The sequence below is a fragment of the Macrobrachium nipponense genome, chromosome 1, assembly GCF_015104395.2.
Source record: "Macrobrachium nipponense isolate FS-2020 chromosome 1, ASM1510439v2, whole genome shotgun sequence".
Lineage (NCBI taxonomy): Eukaryota > Metazoa > Arthropoda > Malacostraca > Decapoda > Palaemonidae > Macrobrachium > Macrobrachium nipponense.
In genome coordinates this window covers 81,471,678-81,490,562 of record NC_087200.1, presented here as the reverse complement: position 1 = coordinate 81,490,562, position 18,885 = coordinate 81,471,678, and the positions used below count along the sequence as shown (strand labels likewise).

At 38.0% G+C, this 18,885-nt stretch overlaps 1 protein-coding gene across 4 annotated transcripts in view; it reads right to left on the bottom strand.

The window, feature by feature from the left end:
- LOC135219410 (endoplasmic reticulum membrane sensor NFE2L1-like) overlaps positions 1-18,885 on the bottom strand; it is a 565,440-nt gene that overhangs the window by 515,139 nt on the left and 31,416 nt on the right. Inside the window, exon 1 of one of the 4 annotated variants that reach the window (XM_064256162.1) lies at positions 12,617-13,595. The exons of 2 other annotated variants lie outside the window; for them this stretch is intronic. In XM_064256162.1, the coding sequence (XP_064112232.1) occupies positions 12,617-13,090 (474 nt within the window). In that variant the 5' untranslated portion in view covers positions 13,091-13,595. Of the gene's footprint in view, positions 1-12,616; positions 13,596-18,885 lie in introns of those variants that run through there. One more of the 4 variants, XM_064256163.1, reaches the window with a different exon arrangement.

Below are 18,885 nucleotides of genomic sequence, written 5' to 3'. Positions count from 1 at the left end.
GAGCCAACTGCTGATTACCATATCCTTGACTCATTCCTATAGTGAGAGGACTGAGTACTACAGGTGATAATGGAGATTAATATAGAGAAAGAAGGCCAGCCAGAAGGTTGAAGAAGTAAAGTAACCTTTTGGGGAGTTCTCATGCTCTTACCATTGAGTGAATTGAAACAGCTCAGTAAAGGGAAATCAAATGATTTGATACGCGCAAGTCAAAAATCATATTGAGGCACAAGAACCAAAGAAGTGGGTGAGTGAAAGTAATTATGCAATGGTACTACCATGACCCACTTACAAAGGACCATTGCAAGATCAAAACATATTAAAAATATAAAAAACAAAAGCTTAACCCTGACATTGGCCTTCAGCCAGTGATACTATCATGCTGCAAACATTTAACAGATGAGAAAGCCATTCATACTTATTTCAACAACTACACTTATACATTGAGAGTCAAAAATGCACCTTTATATGGAGATTACCTTTCAAACTTACTTCAACAACTACACTTAAACATTGAAAGTCAAGAATGTACCTTTAAATTGAGACTTCAAAAACAAAATCTTTTTGTATGTTGCTCATACACATGTATAAGGAATATGAAATAACTTCATTTGCTGTAGAAGAAACTAACAATGGCAAACACTGATTTGTTATATGTTTCAAGTCAGTTCAGAGGTTACCATGGTTCTTAGCTGTCATGGCTGGCCTGCTTAGAACTGCATTTTGCCTTGTGTTTAGACAAGACCAAAAATCTTGAAAGATCTATTTACATAAGAAAATGGCAGTATTGTTGACAATCTAAAGCCTTCAACTCAAGCTTGACATAAGTAAAAATCTAATGGAAGAAAAAGACTTTAACATAAAGAAAAATTACACCTCTCTCCTATGTTTGTGTTGATAAGATGCAAGGCAATCATAATATGGAAGATGCAAGGCAATTATAATATGGAAAAATTTCACAAGTTGTTTATGAAATGAAAAAACCTCCAACTGATAACAGTTGAAGTTCACATAACAAATGTAGGTAAATGTCAGGGTTAAGCTTTTGTTTTTAATATTTTTAATATGTATGGATTTTGTATGGTGGGTTACAGAGAGCTGAATAACATCTGAAAGCAAGAGCCACTTTCTCCATATTTATTATATAATAAATGTTAGCCAAGTTAACTGATTAATCAAATTGTTAGCCAAGTTAACTGATCAATCAAATGCTTTATGGTATCACAACAGCAGGGAGCAATGATGCTCATGACTTTTCAAACTTTTGCCGGTCAATAAAGAATCTCCAGAATTATGTGAGAGCCATACTGTAAAAAAAGGATCCGGTCACAATGTACAAAGCTAACACATTTTCTAAAACTTCATAATTTGGGATACAGTATTTTAGAAGGAAAATTACTTCATTACATGTACAACTCAGAATAAAATTGGAATAGAGCATATCATTTGCATTAAGAAATAGGTACTGCAACTATTTTTGACCCGTCAATTTTCTCCTTGTTACCTACCAGAGGAAATTATAGCATGACAGGTATCGTTGTCTAAATCTGTCAAATATCATTCATGTTGCTCTTTTATTCATATATGGTTTGTCTCTTCATTTCCTGTTTTTAGTAATGCATGCTGTATTTAATTGTATTTAGAACACATTGAATTATCCAATTATGAAAATTTGTCTTTAACTTTCAGAATGATTTTCCTTTATTAAAGACTTAGGACACAGTCACTTAAACGGAAAATAAATTAGATTCTGAACAGGGTGACTAAAAAACATTAAGTCTTCCTTGCTGGATAACCCTGGGGAGGAATAAGGAAGTTGAAGGAAAATGCAGCATCCAGAGATGGTTTGGACATGTGAAGAGAATAAGTGTGAGGAGCAATTTGTCAGATTAGAAAAAAAAAAAAAAAAAAAAAAAAAAAAAAAAAAAGACCAATAGAAAGGTCATGAAAAGCATGAAGTGGTACAGATAATACACATAATTACCAAGACCAGATGGGAACTTACACAGAATACATTAAATAAAAGACAGTGGAAAGAACTAATTTCCTGACTAACTCTTGAAAAAACATTAAAATGAAGACAAAGAATTGAAACAGCATAAGAGTTCTAGAACAAACTGTAATACAGGGATTTTCCTCTAGAGGCAATATCTCAAGCTTTGGGAGTAGAGTTATCTGAAGTTTTGGAAGCTCTTATGCCAAAGCTTACAAAGTTGCATTTCCAAGAATCATAGAAGCTTGGACCCTAGGGGCACTCTCATGGCACTAAGAATAATGCAACCCAAGCTCCATGTCTATTTCATTACAGTCTACACAATGACTTACACTGTCCAATTTTCTTTAGGTTTAATGTTGTGAACCACATCAAACTGTGAGCCACCTAATAAACCACATCTAAGTGCCAGCTGTCTTATGTTCATGATCACTCTACAAAGTGCCATCAAGACATTTTAAAATTTTCAGTTTGAATGAAAAAATTTCATCATCAATTCTTAGCAAAGCATATGAACACATCTGATATAATTGCCTAGTGTTCCTATATTTTTATTCATTAGTTCCCCCTTAGTACATCAAAATGTTACTTGTTTTCATTGCTGAAGGAGAGAAAATACAGCATTTATAACTGCTCACTTTAAAGTACCAACAGACTAACCTCAAGGATAGTTATTAAAGGATTTCTCTTGCAAATCACAAGGATGTGAACTGTGAGGATGGTTGTTTGTTTTTTTCTTTTTTACAGTATTGCACTTTAGTTTTAGAATTAAACATGAGTAAAAAGACTCGATTGAATGTTTATATTGCAAGAGATTTGGAGGCTGTAAAACTAAATTGTATAGCACTTATTTGATAATCTGAATATCTTGCAAGCTAACACATCCAGACATTCTATTCAATTTGCCAAATCCCACACTTAGCTCCTGACAAACAACTGCACACAAGAGGCAACATTTAGCGCATACCAGAACTATTAGATTACTGAAAATGAATCAGTTGAATAGGTAACAGTAATTATCTAAGTGAAGTAATAGTAAAAGTAATTATCTAAGTGAAGTAATAGTAGTAATCATTACACTTACTTTTAGTGTCTTGATTTTAAAATCTTTGTCATCAATTTAACGAGAAATTTAGTTTTTCAGTAAATGTAATACATAAAAGAAAAATTGTATATTTCTAGTGTTCTTATAAACTTTTAATTAAATTTCCATTTTCTGATGTTCCAGAAAAACTAGTTTAATGATATCTTTTCTTAGACATTATCAAACATCATCACATTCATCATATCATTCAACCCGCAACCAACTGAACAATTCTCTATCAAAACACATGATACATCATCAAAGGTAGAAAGTCACTTGAATCACATGATGATATATGGTTGTCAGTAACAACTGGTCAGATTACCTAATGGTGAATCTTTAGATTTTCTAGTTCTGTTCCAGAGGACCTTTATTCCTCACAATGTTGTACTGTGAAACAACACCCCAGAAGATGTCATCCAACTAGAACTTGAGCAGTTCAAACGAATGCAATGCATTACTACCCTAATACTATTCTCCTTGCACTGCAATTTAATACATTTTTATTTATTAATGTTTCTACTAAGGGAGATCTCTTCTTTCCGTATTATTTTTTACTTCCTCTTACTTCTTCCTGATGAACACTATACGTACTATTCTTTGGAAGTCTGAATTTCAACCTGATGGCCCCTGTTGGCTTGTTCCATATGAATAGGTTTCATCTACAGGCAGTCCCCGGGTAACAGCAAGGGTTCTGATCCTAACTGGGCACTGTCAAGTTGAAATTCGCTTTAACCTGAATCATAATTATAATGAGAATAAAGAGCAACAGCTATGTAAGTCCAGGTTACAGCATCATAAAGCAGGTTATCAGAGTCACGAGGCAAGCGCCTTAAGTCCAGAAAGACTTAACCCAAACCGGATGTAACCCAGAGACTGCCTGTATTGGACAACTCCATAACTCTTTGTCTCAGCTAAGGAATAAGAAATTAAGTATCTTAATCAAGTTAGTGGCCATATAACCACAACATAAAGGTAGGTAAAAAAAAAAAATGACAATAATTAACCAACTAATATAGGTTAGACAAAATGTACAACCTTCCTCCACACTGTGTTCACTAAATACACAAAACATTTAGTGTCGAAACAGAAAATGTTATTGTTATGGTACAATTAAGTTTGTTCATACTTACCTGGCAGATATATATATAGCTGTATTCTCCGAAGTCCGACAGAATTCAAAAAACTCGGCGGTACACGCAGTGGGTCCGCAGGTGGTAGTACCCATTCCCGCCGCGGTGGGAGGCGGATATCAGGAACTATTCCCATTTTCTATTCATATTTTATCAGTGCCACTGTCTCCTGAGGGGAGGTGGGTGGGCACTTTAATTATATATATCTGCCAGGTAAGTATGAACAAACTTAATTGTACCATAACAATAACATTTTGTTCATGAAACTTACCTGACAGATATATATATAGCTGAATCCCACCTTCGGATGGTGGAAAGAGACAGAATAGGATTTTTTGGGAAACTAAATTAAGTCGATGATATACATCTTGGTTCCTCACCTGTTAGCATAGCCGACTTCGTGATTACTGTCACCAAAGTCTGCTTCTGCGTTACTAGAAGTTGCCAGCGAGGTAAGGACCTGTAATGCTGGTGGGGCTCTCTAGATGATTTCTGTCAACGGGGCGTGACCACTAAAGTGACTAGACCATATGACCCATACTTCTGAGGGCAACGAAGCTAAAAACCACCACCTGACCTAAACCTATCAAAGTTAGTTCCATACTTCTAGGATAAAGAAAAGGAACGCGCCTCAAGCGACCAACCCTTCAAAGTTAAAGCACACTATCCCTTTTCTTTTCTATGGATAGGATTCGTGTTGCTTGCTGCCCCCAATAATATATCTACGGATATGTATGGTCCTAGCGACTTACAGATCTCAAATGTCGTCTTCACATCCCGTCGGGAGTGTGAAGCGAACACAGAGTTGCTTCGCTAAAGCCGTGGCACTCAGGATGTTACTGAGTGTCATGCCCTGTTGAAATGCTTCCGAGGGCCGCGCCCTCACCTCTTGAGCATTCATATTAAGAAAAAAATCTCAAATCTTTATGCAAACATAATGAATGAGACTTCTTAAAAGAACTCCTTGACTATAATGCCAGGGTGTTCTTGGACATGAACTAGTCTGGTCTTTTACGGAACACCGCAGATTGTCCGTTGACCTCGACTTACTATAGTTTCATCAAGATAAAACTGAGAGACCCGACAGGGCACAGACTCTAATAAGCCCTTGCCCAATAATTTGTGCCATACCCTTGGTCTCCAAGCCTTCGGGTCAAGGGTTAGACAGGTTTTCATTCTTATCAAGAACGGAAGGCTTAGAGGACAGACCGCATTATGTCCTTTAAAGCTAAAACCTCTGATGATGGCTAAAAGCTCACTAACCCTCTTTGCCGTGGCTAGAGCGGTTAGAATGTTAGCCTTTTACTGGTCACGTGTATTAAGTTCGCAGAAAGGATAGGTTCGAAATGCTTTTGGCATCAGAAACTCAGACTACGTCTAAGTTCCATGCCGGAACCTGCGATCCAGAGAATTTCAAGATCTCCCAGACCTCAAAGATCGTGAAGCTTTGTTGTTTGACAGAACCGAATCTCTGAGCCTAGAGGCCGTCAACAACATATTTGCATATTCTACAATAGTTAGGACTTCTATCTTATCTCATACTTCATACGGAAAGATAGAACCATAAAGAAATTCACAGAGGTTGAGTTGGAGGAACAGTCATTTCCCTTCACTATCTCCAGAAACGGCCCGCTCCGATTGAACACTGAAAATAGGCAGCACTGCTTTGCCTTGGCCAAGAGACTGCCATAATCTTGAAGATCTTATCGCTTCTCGATAGTCTGAACGCCTTCAGACTCAGAGAGGAGAGATATTAGATACTTCACTAAGTGACGATGTTAGATTACACCAATTCTCTCGGGAAGGGTCTTTGGACAATTCTCTGAATTACCCTGACCTCTGTGAATCCAACCTCTTAGAGGCCAACATGTGGCGACTAAAGCTAATCCTCTAGGATCATGAATAAGGGAACAACTTAAGAGGAAGCTCCTTCGTCTTCAATATTACGAAAAACTTAACGAAAGGACGCCCTCAGTCTCTCCTCACTTTCGACATACTTCTAAGTGAGGATTACTCAGACGTCAGTAGTTGTTGCCTTCGATCGAGAAGACCCGCACGGACGTGCACTAGTTTAACGAACCTCTTGAGGATCGTTACGTTCCGTGCCCAAGCCCATAACCAATTCTCTCTTCTTGAGCTATGAGAGAGCTGAGAAATTATCCGAGATGATTTGGGCCACTCGATCCAAACTCACCCTTCGAGGAACTGGAGAGCCGACCAATTTGGCTTCCAATTCTTTCAGACAATGTGCCAGAACATCTGTTCCTCTGTTCGGATGTCTGGCACCCTCTCGCTATCACCCGAGGTGATACCTCAAGCCGTTGAGAGAAAATTAGAATTATTACAAGATCTTTGATGTTATTCCAATTTCTTCGTGAGGAAAAATTGTAGAGGTCTGAATTGCTGTTTATTCAGGGAAAACAAGCTTCTCCAGCGAGGAAATGGTCCCCACCAGCAAACTCATCCATTCCCTCACTCAGCCTGCTTCCTTCCCTAAATAAGGCTGCGCTTTGCATAAGCAGGAGAGCATTATTATAGTGCTATGCCGCGGTAGATTCGTACAGAATTCTGTTACCGTGCGGTAAACCCGCACCGAACAAGTATAAGAGATATCTTGTTGAAATTTCTAAGTAAACGGAAGGCATGTTCATTCATGATTACTAGAAATTTCCTCAACCCGAGGCTAAAATCCATGATTGTAGGGCAGAGAGACACAACCAACCGCGCATGACACCGAGCTAGCCGGTACTGCGTAGATCACAGTAACAGCAGCCTTGTTCATCGTCTCGCACTATCTGCCTGAGTTGCCAGCTACTCCCTTTTACGAAGGGATTGGTATGAAATTATCGAGCAAAAGGAAACTCTCAAGCAGGCATATTAAACGAAACAAAATTCGCTAAATACAGAATCTGAGTTGGCGTTGTCGTAACCATACCTGAATAGTTATTCTTACTCCGAAAACTCTTGGAAGGTTGGAAGGGAGTGTCAAATAAATACATTAGAACAACAGTTCTTTCGGCTTCTATCCGCAGAGGTAAATACGATATGCGTATATGACTTGACCCATGCGTTAGCAAAATGACGCAAAGATAAACTGCGTAAGTATTGTAGTAATTTGAACATCGAATTCTCTTACTACATCTTTCCTCGACGAGGAAGAGAGAAAGAAAGGAAAAAGACTGTCCACGTTCTAATGAATGAGACTTTTAAAAAGAAAAAAACTCCTTGACTCTTTGCCAAGAAAAGGGAGTAATATTCGAAATAGAGATCATCAAGAGAGAACCGGAGGATCGAAAAGGACCGTTCAATGTTCTTATGATATTGGACATAAGACTTCCTGGATCTAGTCTACAAGTCTTTTTCCTACTCCCGGATGAGCCTCTGAAAATGAATGAGAGCTCTTCCGAAATTTGTTAATGAGTTTATCCGCTTAAACGATAAAAAGTTAAAATCTATGTCAATGAGAACTACCCCATTTATGAAGGGGTCCCCCACTTAAATGACAAACGTTTAGTATCTTGACAAGGGGAAAACGTCCTTACTTGACAAAACTATTAGCACTTTGCTAATAGGGGAAAACCCTTTAACAGACCGAAAGTCACCCCAGGAATCCGAGTATATAATCTTCCCGATTCTCAGAGAAAATCGATGAAGAGGAAAGAGGGATCGAAGAAAAAATTTGGGTATGTCTCTCCGCTAACTCCGAATCCTTTTTAAAAATTTCTGTAAAGGGAATGTCCTGTGGAGAGTCCCTGAAAAACCTCCTCTTGACGAGCGTTTATAAAGCGTCAAGCGTCCTAAGAAACGTCCTGAACAGCAAATAAAACACCTTCTACAAGTCTTTTCCTCGCAAAGCGTCGTGGCCGATGCTTCCACCGAAGCGTCCTGGCGAAATGTGCACAAAAGCGTCCTCATAAGCGTCCTGCCGAGCGTCCTCAAAAGCGTCCTGGAAAGCGTCCTCAAAAAAACGTCCTGAGTAGCTAAGAGCGTGTCTGAGCAGAGAACACCAAAGTCTTCTGAACGATGTTTCAGAGAGGAACTCGTTGAGCGCCCTGATGCATGCAGTCCCGCCAAGAGGCTCCTGGCGAGCGACCTTGCCAACATCTCAACTGTTATGACGAACCGCGTTTTGCGTATGACGTTGAAATAATTTTCAAGGGACGTCCTCATGCGAGTCTGCATGGAGAGCCGCACGCTGCTCCTGAAGTGTGTGAACACTAAAGGAAGACGTATGGCTTTTCGTCTTCAAGACGGGCCTTAAAGACCTTCATTACCTTTTTACAAAGATACAGTGGCCGCTGTGCGACAACTTGCGTCTTAGTAATGCAAAAGAACATCTCCAGAAAACACACTCAGCAAAGGAACGCCGAGCGTCCGAAAGACACCCTCGCAAGGTGCTTGCCGAGCGTCCTGGAGAATGTCTCTACTTATAAAGGACGTCGAGCACCTCCAAAAGCTTCCTCACGTCTAAATTGCCCTTCTTATGCCGAACCAGAGACATAAGTTGTTTGACTGTGCAAAGCAGCTTGCCGGACGTCAAACTTATCAGCTTGCTTTTTCGAAGTAAACAAAGCGAACGTTACATACGTATACGGAGCGCCATGAGGAGAGGAGACGAAAACTGAGTTGCTCCTCCAAAAGGTGGAATCAAGAATGTCCTTGATTACCAAATTCTTTTGGAATGCTAGCGAGGTTGAAACAGCTCTAACTTCATGAGCGTTCACTCGCAGGAGGCTCAAATCACTCTTCTGGCAAGATGAATGAGCCTCCTTAATAATGTATAAATGAGCGTTCACTCGCAGGAGGCTCAAATCACTCTTCTGGCAAGATGAATGAGCCTCCTTAATAATGTATACATGATGTATAAATGAGCGTTCACTCGCAGGAGGCTCAAATCACTCTTCTGGCAAGATGAATGAGCCTCCTTAATATGTCCCCGCCCTTAGGAAAAGAGCCAGTGCATTCTTCGAAAAGGGTAAATGTGGCCTCTTTACTCTTCATCCTCTCGTGACGAGAGAGAGGACGTGAATGTCCTCTCTCTAAAGCTTCTTTGGGGCGCGAGGTCCTTCCGAGAGTCCAACCCCTGTGTGGGGAGGATGCCTCGGAGGACGAGAAACAATCCTTCAAGATCGTGGCACGTGCTCGATCTTCGGGCAGCCTGGGAAGCGAACAACAGGACCTGCCGAAAGGAAGCCCAGATCAGCATGAAAAACCCGTAAACCCCTCCCTTCGGCTTTTTGACATGCCCTCTCCCTGGTTTTCTGGGAGTCCAACAGAGGTCTAGGCCTAGAGGCGTTATGGGGCCGATCTGACGTTCCCCTCCTAACGAGAGAGAGGACGTGAAGCGTCCTCTTTCTCTAAAGCTTCTTAGAGGGCGCGAGTCCTTCCGAGAGCTCCAACCCTTGCGCGGGGAGGACGCCTCGGAGGACGAGAAGCAATCCTTCAAGATTCGTGCACGTCACGATCTTTAGCAGCCTGGGAAGCGTCAACAGGTTCTGCCGAAGGACGCCAGATCGGTGGGGAGCCCCCGTAACCCTCTTGCGGCTTTCGACAATGCCCTCTCCCTGAGTCCTGGGAGTCCGACGAGGTCCAGGCCTAGAGGCATTATGGGGCGATCGACGCCCCCTCCACAACACAAGGGGCACTACACTTCACTACACTGATTGGAGAGCGAGCACTTTAGTCTAAGATTACTTGATGTAATCCTCTAGCAGACACTTCTTCTAGGCCCGTAAGCCATACCACAGGGTTAGGCAAAATAAAATCTACAGGAGGTTAGAAGGTTCATTATTTCTAACTTCTGTTTACTGTGGAGGAAAACTCCTGATTCTAACACGCTCTAAATGCGTACATGAATCCTACTTCTTCCGTAATCAGTCACACATTACACTAATTACATTGAACTTATGCAAAGAAAACATGTAAACGCCATATATACTAAGCGAGTGTCTACCGAAAGTTCCGGTAGCTTCACCTTACCCCAAGCAGACAACAAAGTCTGAAACTAGGCTAACTAGCTTCAGACATCAAATGCAATGAAAAATTTACGATAGCGTATGCCTAGCCACAAATCCAAGTCAATAATCGAAAGAATAATTAGGATACTTAAGCGGCTAATGAAGTTTCAAAATCCTAGGCGGAGGTCTGTAAACAGTTGTTTACCGACCGGCGACAGAAAAAAATATGAATAGAAAATGGGAATAGTTCCTGATATCCGCCTCCCAGCGGCGGGAATGGGTACTACCACCTGGCCGCCCACTGCGTGTGCCGCGAGTTTTGAAATTCTGTCGGACTTCGGAGAATACAGCTATATATATATCTGTCAGGTAAGTTTCATGAACAAATTACCAGGGTAGAACCAGCAAATGAAAATCACAAAGTTTAAAATTCAAAATTATATATTTACCATGTACATAAACATTCCATACAATATTTCTAATACGTAGAGTAAAAAAATGGCTGACTTGTAATCACACCATTTATCGATGAAGATGTAGAGCATGGTTGCAAACGTTGTGTTTCAAAAGCTAGTTGCTATAAGAAGTTCATTTGGGGTCATCAAGTGATGATGTCAGGACCTTGAATAATGTTACCCAGATTTTCTTGGCTCCTTGCAAATAAATGAACAACCAAAATGATGTTCAAGATACAGATCATCAGCAACCTATGTCCTTCAAACTCTTGATCACTTTACCATGACTAACAATGAGCCAGGGCTTCAGCAATTTTTAAATATGTACATAATACAGCAAAGTATTATATAATTTCCAACAACAAGGCATGGGTGTCTGAGGATGATGTTTAGTTCAATAAATCTTTCACTTAGGTGACCCGTGAGGTGGGCCAAGTAAGCATCAGACTTAAAAGGCTGAAAATGTAGCAACCCTCCTGATGTATGAAGACCTTTCTCATTCCTAACATCCACAATTAAGGGTGTCAATACCTCTCAAAATGTCAAAATCCACCAGAATTTACTTGAAGAAAACTACACCTATTAGTTTTGTAACATGATAATTACCAAAAAGATAAAAACTGCAAAAACCAAGAACTTGAGCAACGAAAAATATTTTTGTAACCATTATTATGATGAACTGATTATATACAAACTAGTATATAACTACAGTTGTTTATACTGTACAAGCCAATATATGCTTGGCTACTGGGCTACATCTACGTAAAAGCAAAATATCTGTGTCAGAAAATTTAGCACTGCTTACTAAACATTACGTACCATGTTTGTGTAAAATACCCAATAAAGCTATAGCTTTGGTTAAACTCCATTCCCAATTGCCATTAGGAAAGGACTATAGTTTGTTTGTAGAATACATTCTTATTACTTTGGCTGGATCTGTGGAGGAACTCTGTCCATGAAAGCAATTTAATTTTTTTAGGTTGTCTTGCTACCTTGAACACAAGCAACCTTGTGTATATTTGGTGTCTTTGACTCACAAGAGGCTGGTAACTGCTTATCTCATATCTGTCATTTTATGACATCCAGTGGTGTCCATACCATCAGTCTACTATGTGAAGTCTGACAAATATAGAAATATGGTATCTGTACCCATCCTGATATTCTTGCTAAAAAATAAAATTGTGAATAACTTTTTCCATTTGACAGTATAGTTAACACAAGACGATAGTAGTACTCTAAATTTCCATAAGGTACAACCAAAAGAACTGTTATACTCCATAACACTGTACTACAAAGTCTTAAAAACCACGTTTCATAATCACACTAAGCAATACATTAAAAATTACTACAAAATAAAAACATACATGGGCACACAACCATAACAAAAATGTTAAGTTTCAAGAAATTTCTTTGCAATGGGGCATCCAAGTTGGTCAAATAGCCTGTAAGTATGTTATACAAGGTGTTTAGAATAATAAACACTGTGAAGAACAGCAAGAGCACTTTAAGAACTTGTCAAGTTAAGCTTTGAAGTGGGTAGCTACTGTACTTTGTTACATTCATAAGCCCATTTCAATGATAGCCTAGATAGACAATTTTATTTTATTTTATTTTATTAACATTCACTAAAGGGTATTGTATTCACAAACAGCAATGAACTTTCTCAATATAATAAAAAAAATTTAAGAGTGCTGTGTATAGATATATATTTATATATACTATACAAAATCATACAAAATGATGCTTCTAAGGAAAATGCATGCTTAATAATTACACTACCTACTGCTAGCACATAATACGAAAAAAAATAAATACAGCTTTCTTATTAAATTCTGAGCAACCTACTTTAATTATACAGCAGCATACCAAAAGGGTGCTAAAATAAGACATTTTAATGGTGCAGTTCCACACAAAAATCTTCATTAGCAAAATCAACTAAAAGGCCACACCCAATGAAAAAAAATACTACTAGACTCCAGCAACCATGAACTAACCTCAGGAGTTAAATCATTAGTTACAGGTACTTCAGATTCTGGAGGTGGATCAGGCAATATATTTGGTAGTGTTTCTGGGCCTTGATGATGATGTTCTGGGGTATCAGCTGAAGGAGGTGAGGCCACTGATGAATGCGAATTGAGCAAGTAAGCATGTACTTCAGTGTGTGTATGATGGGAAGACGTATAACTCCCCAGAGCATGTAAATCCTCCAACACTGAACGCTGGTAATCTGCTAACATTCTATCCAAACTTTTAGGATGAAGGTCAGCATTCAGGAAAGACGGGGATGATGGCCTTGCATGACCAAGGGAGGACCCCAGAATAAGGTCATGGGGTAAATGATGTAGTGTGTTTCCATTATCAGAGCCTAATAAGAGACTGTCAGGGTCTCCTCGAAGAAGGCTAAGCAGCAGCACAAGCTGCAGTATTCGGTCGTCACGTAGAAACTTTTTTCGAGCATATAGTAACATTTTGAATTTTCTGTGATTATGACTTTTCAAGAAATAAAATTTTAAGCTGACCAAAGTACAAGAGAGTACACACAGTTCTTTAAACTGTAAATCAGCAATAAGTTCTGGTTTTCCAATAAATTATGTTCCACTTCCAAATTCCACAAATTATAATTAGTTTTCTTACATCACCAACATTCAAAACAAAGTTTTCTAAAATATTATCACAGTCCTGAGATCACTTGCAGTACTGTACCTGGAATTTTTAATTCACTAACTAATGAGAAAAATTTCACAATACATTTTTTTACCAAAACAGTACGTACTACACAAAATTATTGCACAGTACATACTTGTATCCAAATTTTCTTTGACAATCTAGTAACCACGTTTCAATGATCATAAAAATTTGTAAAATTTAAATCTAACACCTTTTACATACCACCATTATTTAAAATAAAATTCTCAGTCATCAGTGATGAGATCATATCTTGAATTACATAATCACAGTAGTAATTAGGTAGCTATTCTTAATCAGTCGAGTCCTCATGAGAAACACTACTTTTATCACTTGAAACCCAATTTCTACATTTACCGAGTCTAAAATTAACAAAGCCTTGGATTTTATGGGCCTTGGAATTTCAAAATAAATAAAAAAATTTTAAATGACACTCGGAATTTGCAATACAACATTGTAAATCTAGCATAATTCTCTACAGACAAGTTAATTTCTCTTTGTAGGATAATTTTTACTGAATAAAATCAAAAGAAAAGACTAATCTCAAGGTCTCACCACTGTTTTATTGCTATTAGGATGGAAAAGACATTCCACACCACAAATGTAAGAAATTATGTACTGCATTCCACAACATGAAAGCTACAAAATAACTGAATTTCAGGTCTCACCTCTGCTTCAAATTTGATTAAAACAATAGGACAAAAGGTCAATTAACTCAACAATACCAAATTGAAAGGCTGAAAGCAAACTCAGAATGACTACTTCACAGGATATACAGAGAAGAACAGACATATTTTGATAAAATAACAAGCTTGGCAGCTCAATCATATTAGGCCACTACAATATGAAGAGATGGCAAATTTTAGGCTCCTACCAGACTACATCAGAATGCATCCAAACATCTCTGTGATAGGAGGGGAAAATATCTTCAATCTTGTAGAGTAACAGTGTGATAAGAGGGGAAAATATCTTGTATAGTAATGGTATCTTTCAGTGGTGAGTAGAAAGAATGAGACATTCAGGTAGCTATAAATTGAACTACCTTAAAACCCCAGGATCAATAACATGGCAGCATACACTATAACCACTTCACTCTCATTAAAATTTACACAAGACATCTTCCCTGGATTACTCTACGATTTTCAATTATCCCTCTTCCCCAGAATTTCAATTACTCCTCTTCAATTGTTTAAAAGGATGCTGCAAACACTATTTAGTATTGACTACAATCCACTACATGATGTGTAAGTGATGGCACTAATCCCCTCAGATAAAAGAAAATTAGCTAGAAACATATTGTATAACAAACTGAATAAAAGGTGGGCCAATTCAAATGTCATTTTTACTTTTTACCTTCCGCTTTCATTGCTTGCTTAAACAGTGGCTGATTGGCTATCAATGAAGACTCAATGTCTCCAATGTATTCTATGACACAAGTCTAGACTTTGATAACTTGATAACAGTTGTTCATGGGATAGTAATTACATTTCCAGAGTTTGTCTACATCTTTGGCTTTTATATATATTCTATGTTCCTTCCAATATGTACTTTGAAAGCACACAAATTTTATGACAAATGAACATTTTTATCCTTACACAAATGATCACACTCTGATGACAAATTGAAATTCAAAATTTAACCTAATAAATTGGTGGATCACAGGTCAAAACCATTTTACCAACCTGGTAAATACACTACTGAAAAAATTAAAGGCAAAAATGCAAAAAAGGTGGCAAATTTGTTACATTGGGAACACACAAGACTGAGAAGCTGGTGTTGGGTACAAAGAAAAAGCAACAAAACCCTGGAAACTGGGAAGGAGACCACTAGTCAACTGAATAAATTAAGTGAACCCAAGTGGTAAATAGTTGAAAGTTCATTTCTTAAGGCATGTGTACCCCTGTCATATTCTATGGAGCAGCAACAGTAATGACATTCAAGGTCGGGTGCAACCTAAAATAAGTACTTCCAAGATGTACTTTGAGTACTCCCACAAAGTTAAGAATATACACTATAAGAAAGACCAGAGCATATTATGCTAAGGTGCTCTCAAAAACCAGAGATGCAATGATTAAAAACTGCAAAGATAAAACAACTGACCACTGTTGGCTACTGAAACTCACACAGAACACCTATGTAGCTCAAAACCAGAGCAAATAAAAAGCTAATGCCTGAGGCCAAACGATGACACTGTATTGCCCCCCAAAAAATCAGATACATACAGATATCTGAAAATCCCATTGGACTTCCCTAAATAAGAAGGCTGTCTCCCAGCCAGTTGGGAGTACAGTATACCAATATGTTTAGCCACAACTAATAACTAGCTTACTCCAAGACTTGGCATAAGGTCCAAAAAGGTTGAATTGAATATCATAGCTCTATCCCGCACTTCATGCTATTTTGAGTATGTGCTCCTCAATTTATACCTATTTGCCATTTTTACAAGAGGTAATGGTTATGTATTGTTAATCCCTGGGGTTAACTGTCCTAAAATCAATGGCTCCCTGCTTTTACATAACTAAATCTTTTTAACTATAAAAGTGTAGATTGAAATATGCTCTTGGGTAGACATACATACATACATTACATACATACATAACAGGTCATACATGGACATTACATACATACATACATACATACATTACTAACATAACATACATACATACATACATACATACATACATACATACATAACATACATACAACATACATACATACATACATACATACATACATAGATATATATATATTATATATATATATATATACTAATATATATATATATATATATATTATATATATATATATATATATATAATAACAATATACAGGCAGTGGCCCCGGGGTACGACGGTCTCAGCTTACAACGTTCCGAGGTTATGACGCTTTTCAATTATATTCATCAGAAATTATTTCCAGGGTTACGACGCATGTTCCAGAGTTACAACGCCTACAAATGCTGATCTGGCAGATGAAATATGACACCAAAAAATGCAAAATAATCAATATTTACAGGTTTTTTTGATGAAAAATGCAATAAGAATGCAGTTTTACATAGTTTGAATGCACCTAAAGCATAAAAGTAGGTTTTCTAAGGATTTTTGACAATGTTCGGGCTTACTTTACAAACGCGTCTCAAGAACGGAACCCCCGTCGTAACCCGGGGACTGCTTGTGTATATATATATATATATATGTGTGTGTGTGTGTGTGTGTAAGATTTATGGTCTTATGAAAACCTTTATAGAAATAATCTTGATGATTTATTATCCATTTAGCTTAGGCCTACAATATGCCTGTTTCTTATTCACTAACCTTTAAAGCTAAACCAAAGGCCATCATCTTGCCTATACTACTTAAAACTATGACACTTTCCTACATGTTCCAGTTTGCATGAAAGCTCTTGCAATATTAACAAATAAAATTGTGTCTTCAATTCATAGTTCAAGTTATGCAAATTTTCCTCCGCAATAAAGGCCAGTCCACTCTAGGAAACATTGTATGGAAAGTTTTGCAAAACTGTTTACAAATGCTTTTTACAGTACATGTATTCTATTTGTTTCCCATCCAGAATGGAAAACATTCATTTCTGTGTATAAGTAGTATATACACAGAATAATATATATACTAATATATATACTAATATATATATATATATATATATATATATATATATATATATATAAAACCGCATGGTACAGGGTGGACCATGTACGATCAATGTGTACAACCCCAAAAAAAGTACATTATAACGCGTCCTGACATCGGAGATGGCATCAGACGCGACTTCTTGTTTGGTGAGTAAACAGAGCTAAAGGACCTTCTACTCCGGTGTCAGGACGCGTTACTTATAATGTACTTTCTTGGGTTGTGCACATTGATTGTACATTGGTCCACCCCTGTACCATGCGGTTTTTACCCTATATATATAAATGTATATGCCATATGTGTACTATATTTAAATATTCATACATATATTCAAATGCATGTATATAGTACACTTATACATAAGTACTTATATATTTGTGTATATATACTATATATACATATAGTATATGTAATTTACATATACATTATACACACTGGTAAATGCATGTAAATATTCATATTTAAATATGTACATGTACACATGCACCTATACATGTGTACATGTGTGTATGTACACATGTGCATGTGTGACACTCCTTTTTCTGAAAACTTCCTCACCCATCTCTTTTTCTTTTGCCTATCCATCCTAGAGTGCATTAAAATTGCCAAGTAAAATACAGAAGCTATTGCACCAACAGGCATCCTAACAACAACTGAGGTCTGGACAGGAAACATTGCTTGCAAACAGTTTGCAAACTGTTTACAAGCAGTTTACAAGCAGTTTCCAAGAAACTGTTTGTAAACAATGTTTCCTAGTGTGGACAGGCCTTTAGCCTACAGAGTAATCTTGGAGATACATGGGAATTATCCAAGTACCAGTAATAGGGTAAAAAACCGCATGGTACATTGGTGGACCATGTACGATCAATGTGTACAACCCCAAGAAAAGTACATTACAACGCGTCCTGACACCGGAGTAGAGGTCTTTAGCTCCGTTTTTCACCAACAAGAAGTCGCGTTTGATGCCCATCTCTGATGTCAGGACGCGTTATAATGTACTTTTTTGGGGGTTGTACACATTGATCGTACATGGTCCACCCCTGTACCATGCGGTTTTTTACCCTATATATCTGAAATGGTTTCAAACTTAAATAAAAATCTAAAAAAGTTCCCAGAACAACTAAAGAGTAAAAAGATGTTACTCTACTGTATACCTAACTTCAAGATACAAATGAATTAAAAAAAAAAGACATAGCATAGGTCTAGGCCATTCATGCAGATATCTATAGAAATGAAAAAAGTTAAGAAAGCTGCAAACTATACAAATGATGGACATGATAATCAACCCAAAATAAGCTAAACCTGATGATGACATTGATGAGAAATGGCAAGTGAACACAGATGTCTAATCATGTTTCTCAATTCTTCTAGGCCTACTGGTGAGAGGCTAGACCTACTAAACTACGCCACAATCGGTGGGTTTCCATTTGTTTCCTAAAAACAAGCTAGCTTTGCATAAGACAGCCTACATTGTCAACAAAGGTGCAAGCTCCGGAACTACTAGGTAGTATCATAGGCCTAGCCTTCCCGAAACTTCAAATAATAGCCCAAAAATAGAAACAAACGGTGAAGTCACAGGCCCAACTTTAGGCCTAACTACATCGACTTAATATACGTCTATCTGGTCCCGATTTTGAGACCTTTTTCAACAGCTGGTCTGGCATAAGACCGCCTGCCGAAAGGTACCGTACAAAGGACATTCGGCCAGATGCTCTCGGCCTAGTTAAGACAATCCAAGGTGGTCGATTTTAAACGACTCCTCATTATCGCACTTTCATCAATTGAGCCATAAGCCACGTCGATCAACCAAAGATAACGAAAAACGAGTTCACAGGGTCTTTTCAACGTTAGAATCCATCATTTGAACATAAAGGAACCACCGATTCCTAAGTTATGCGGCTTTTGCCTGCCACACCTGACACACACGATCT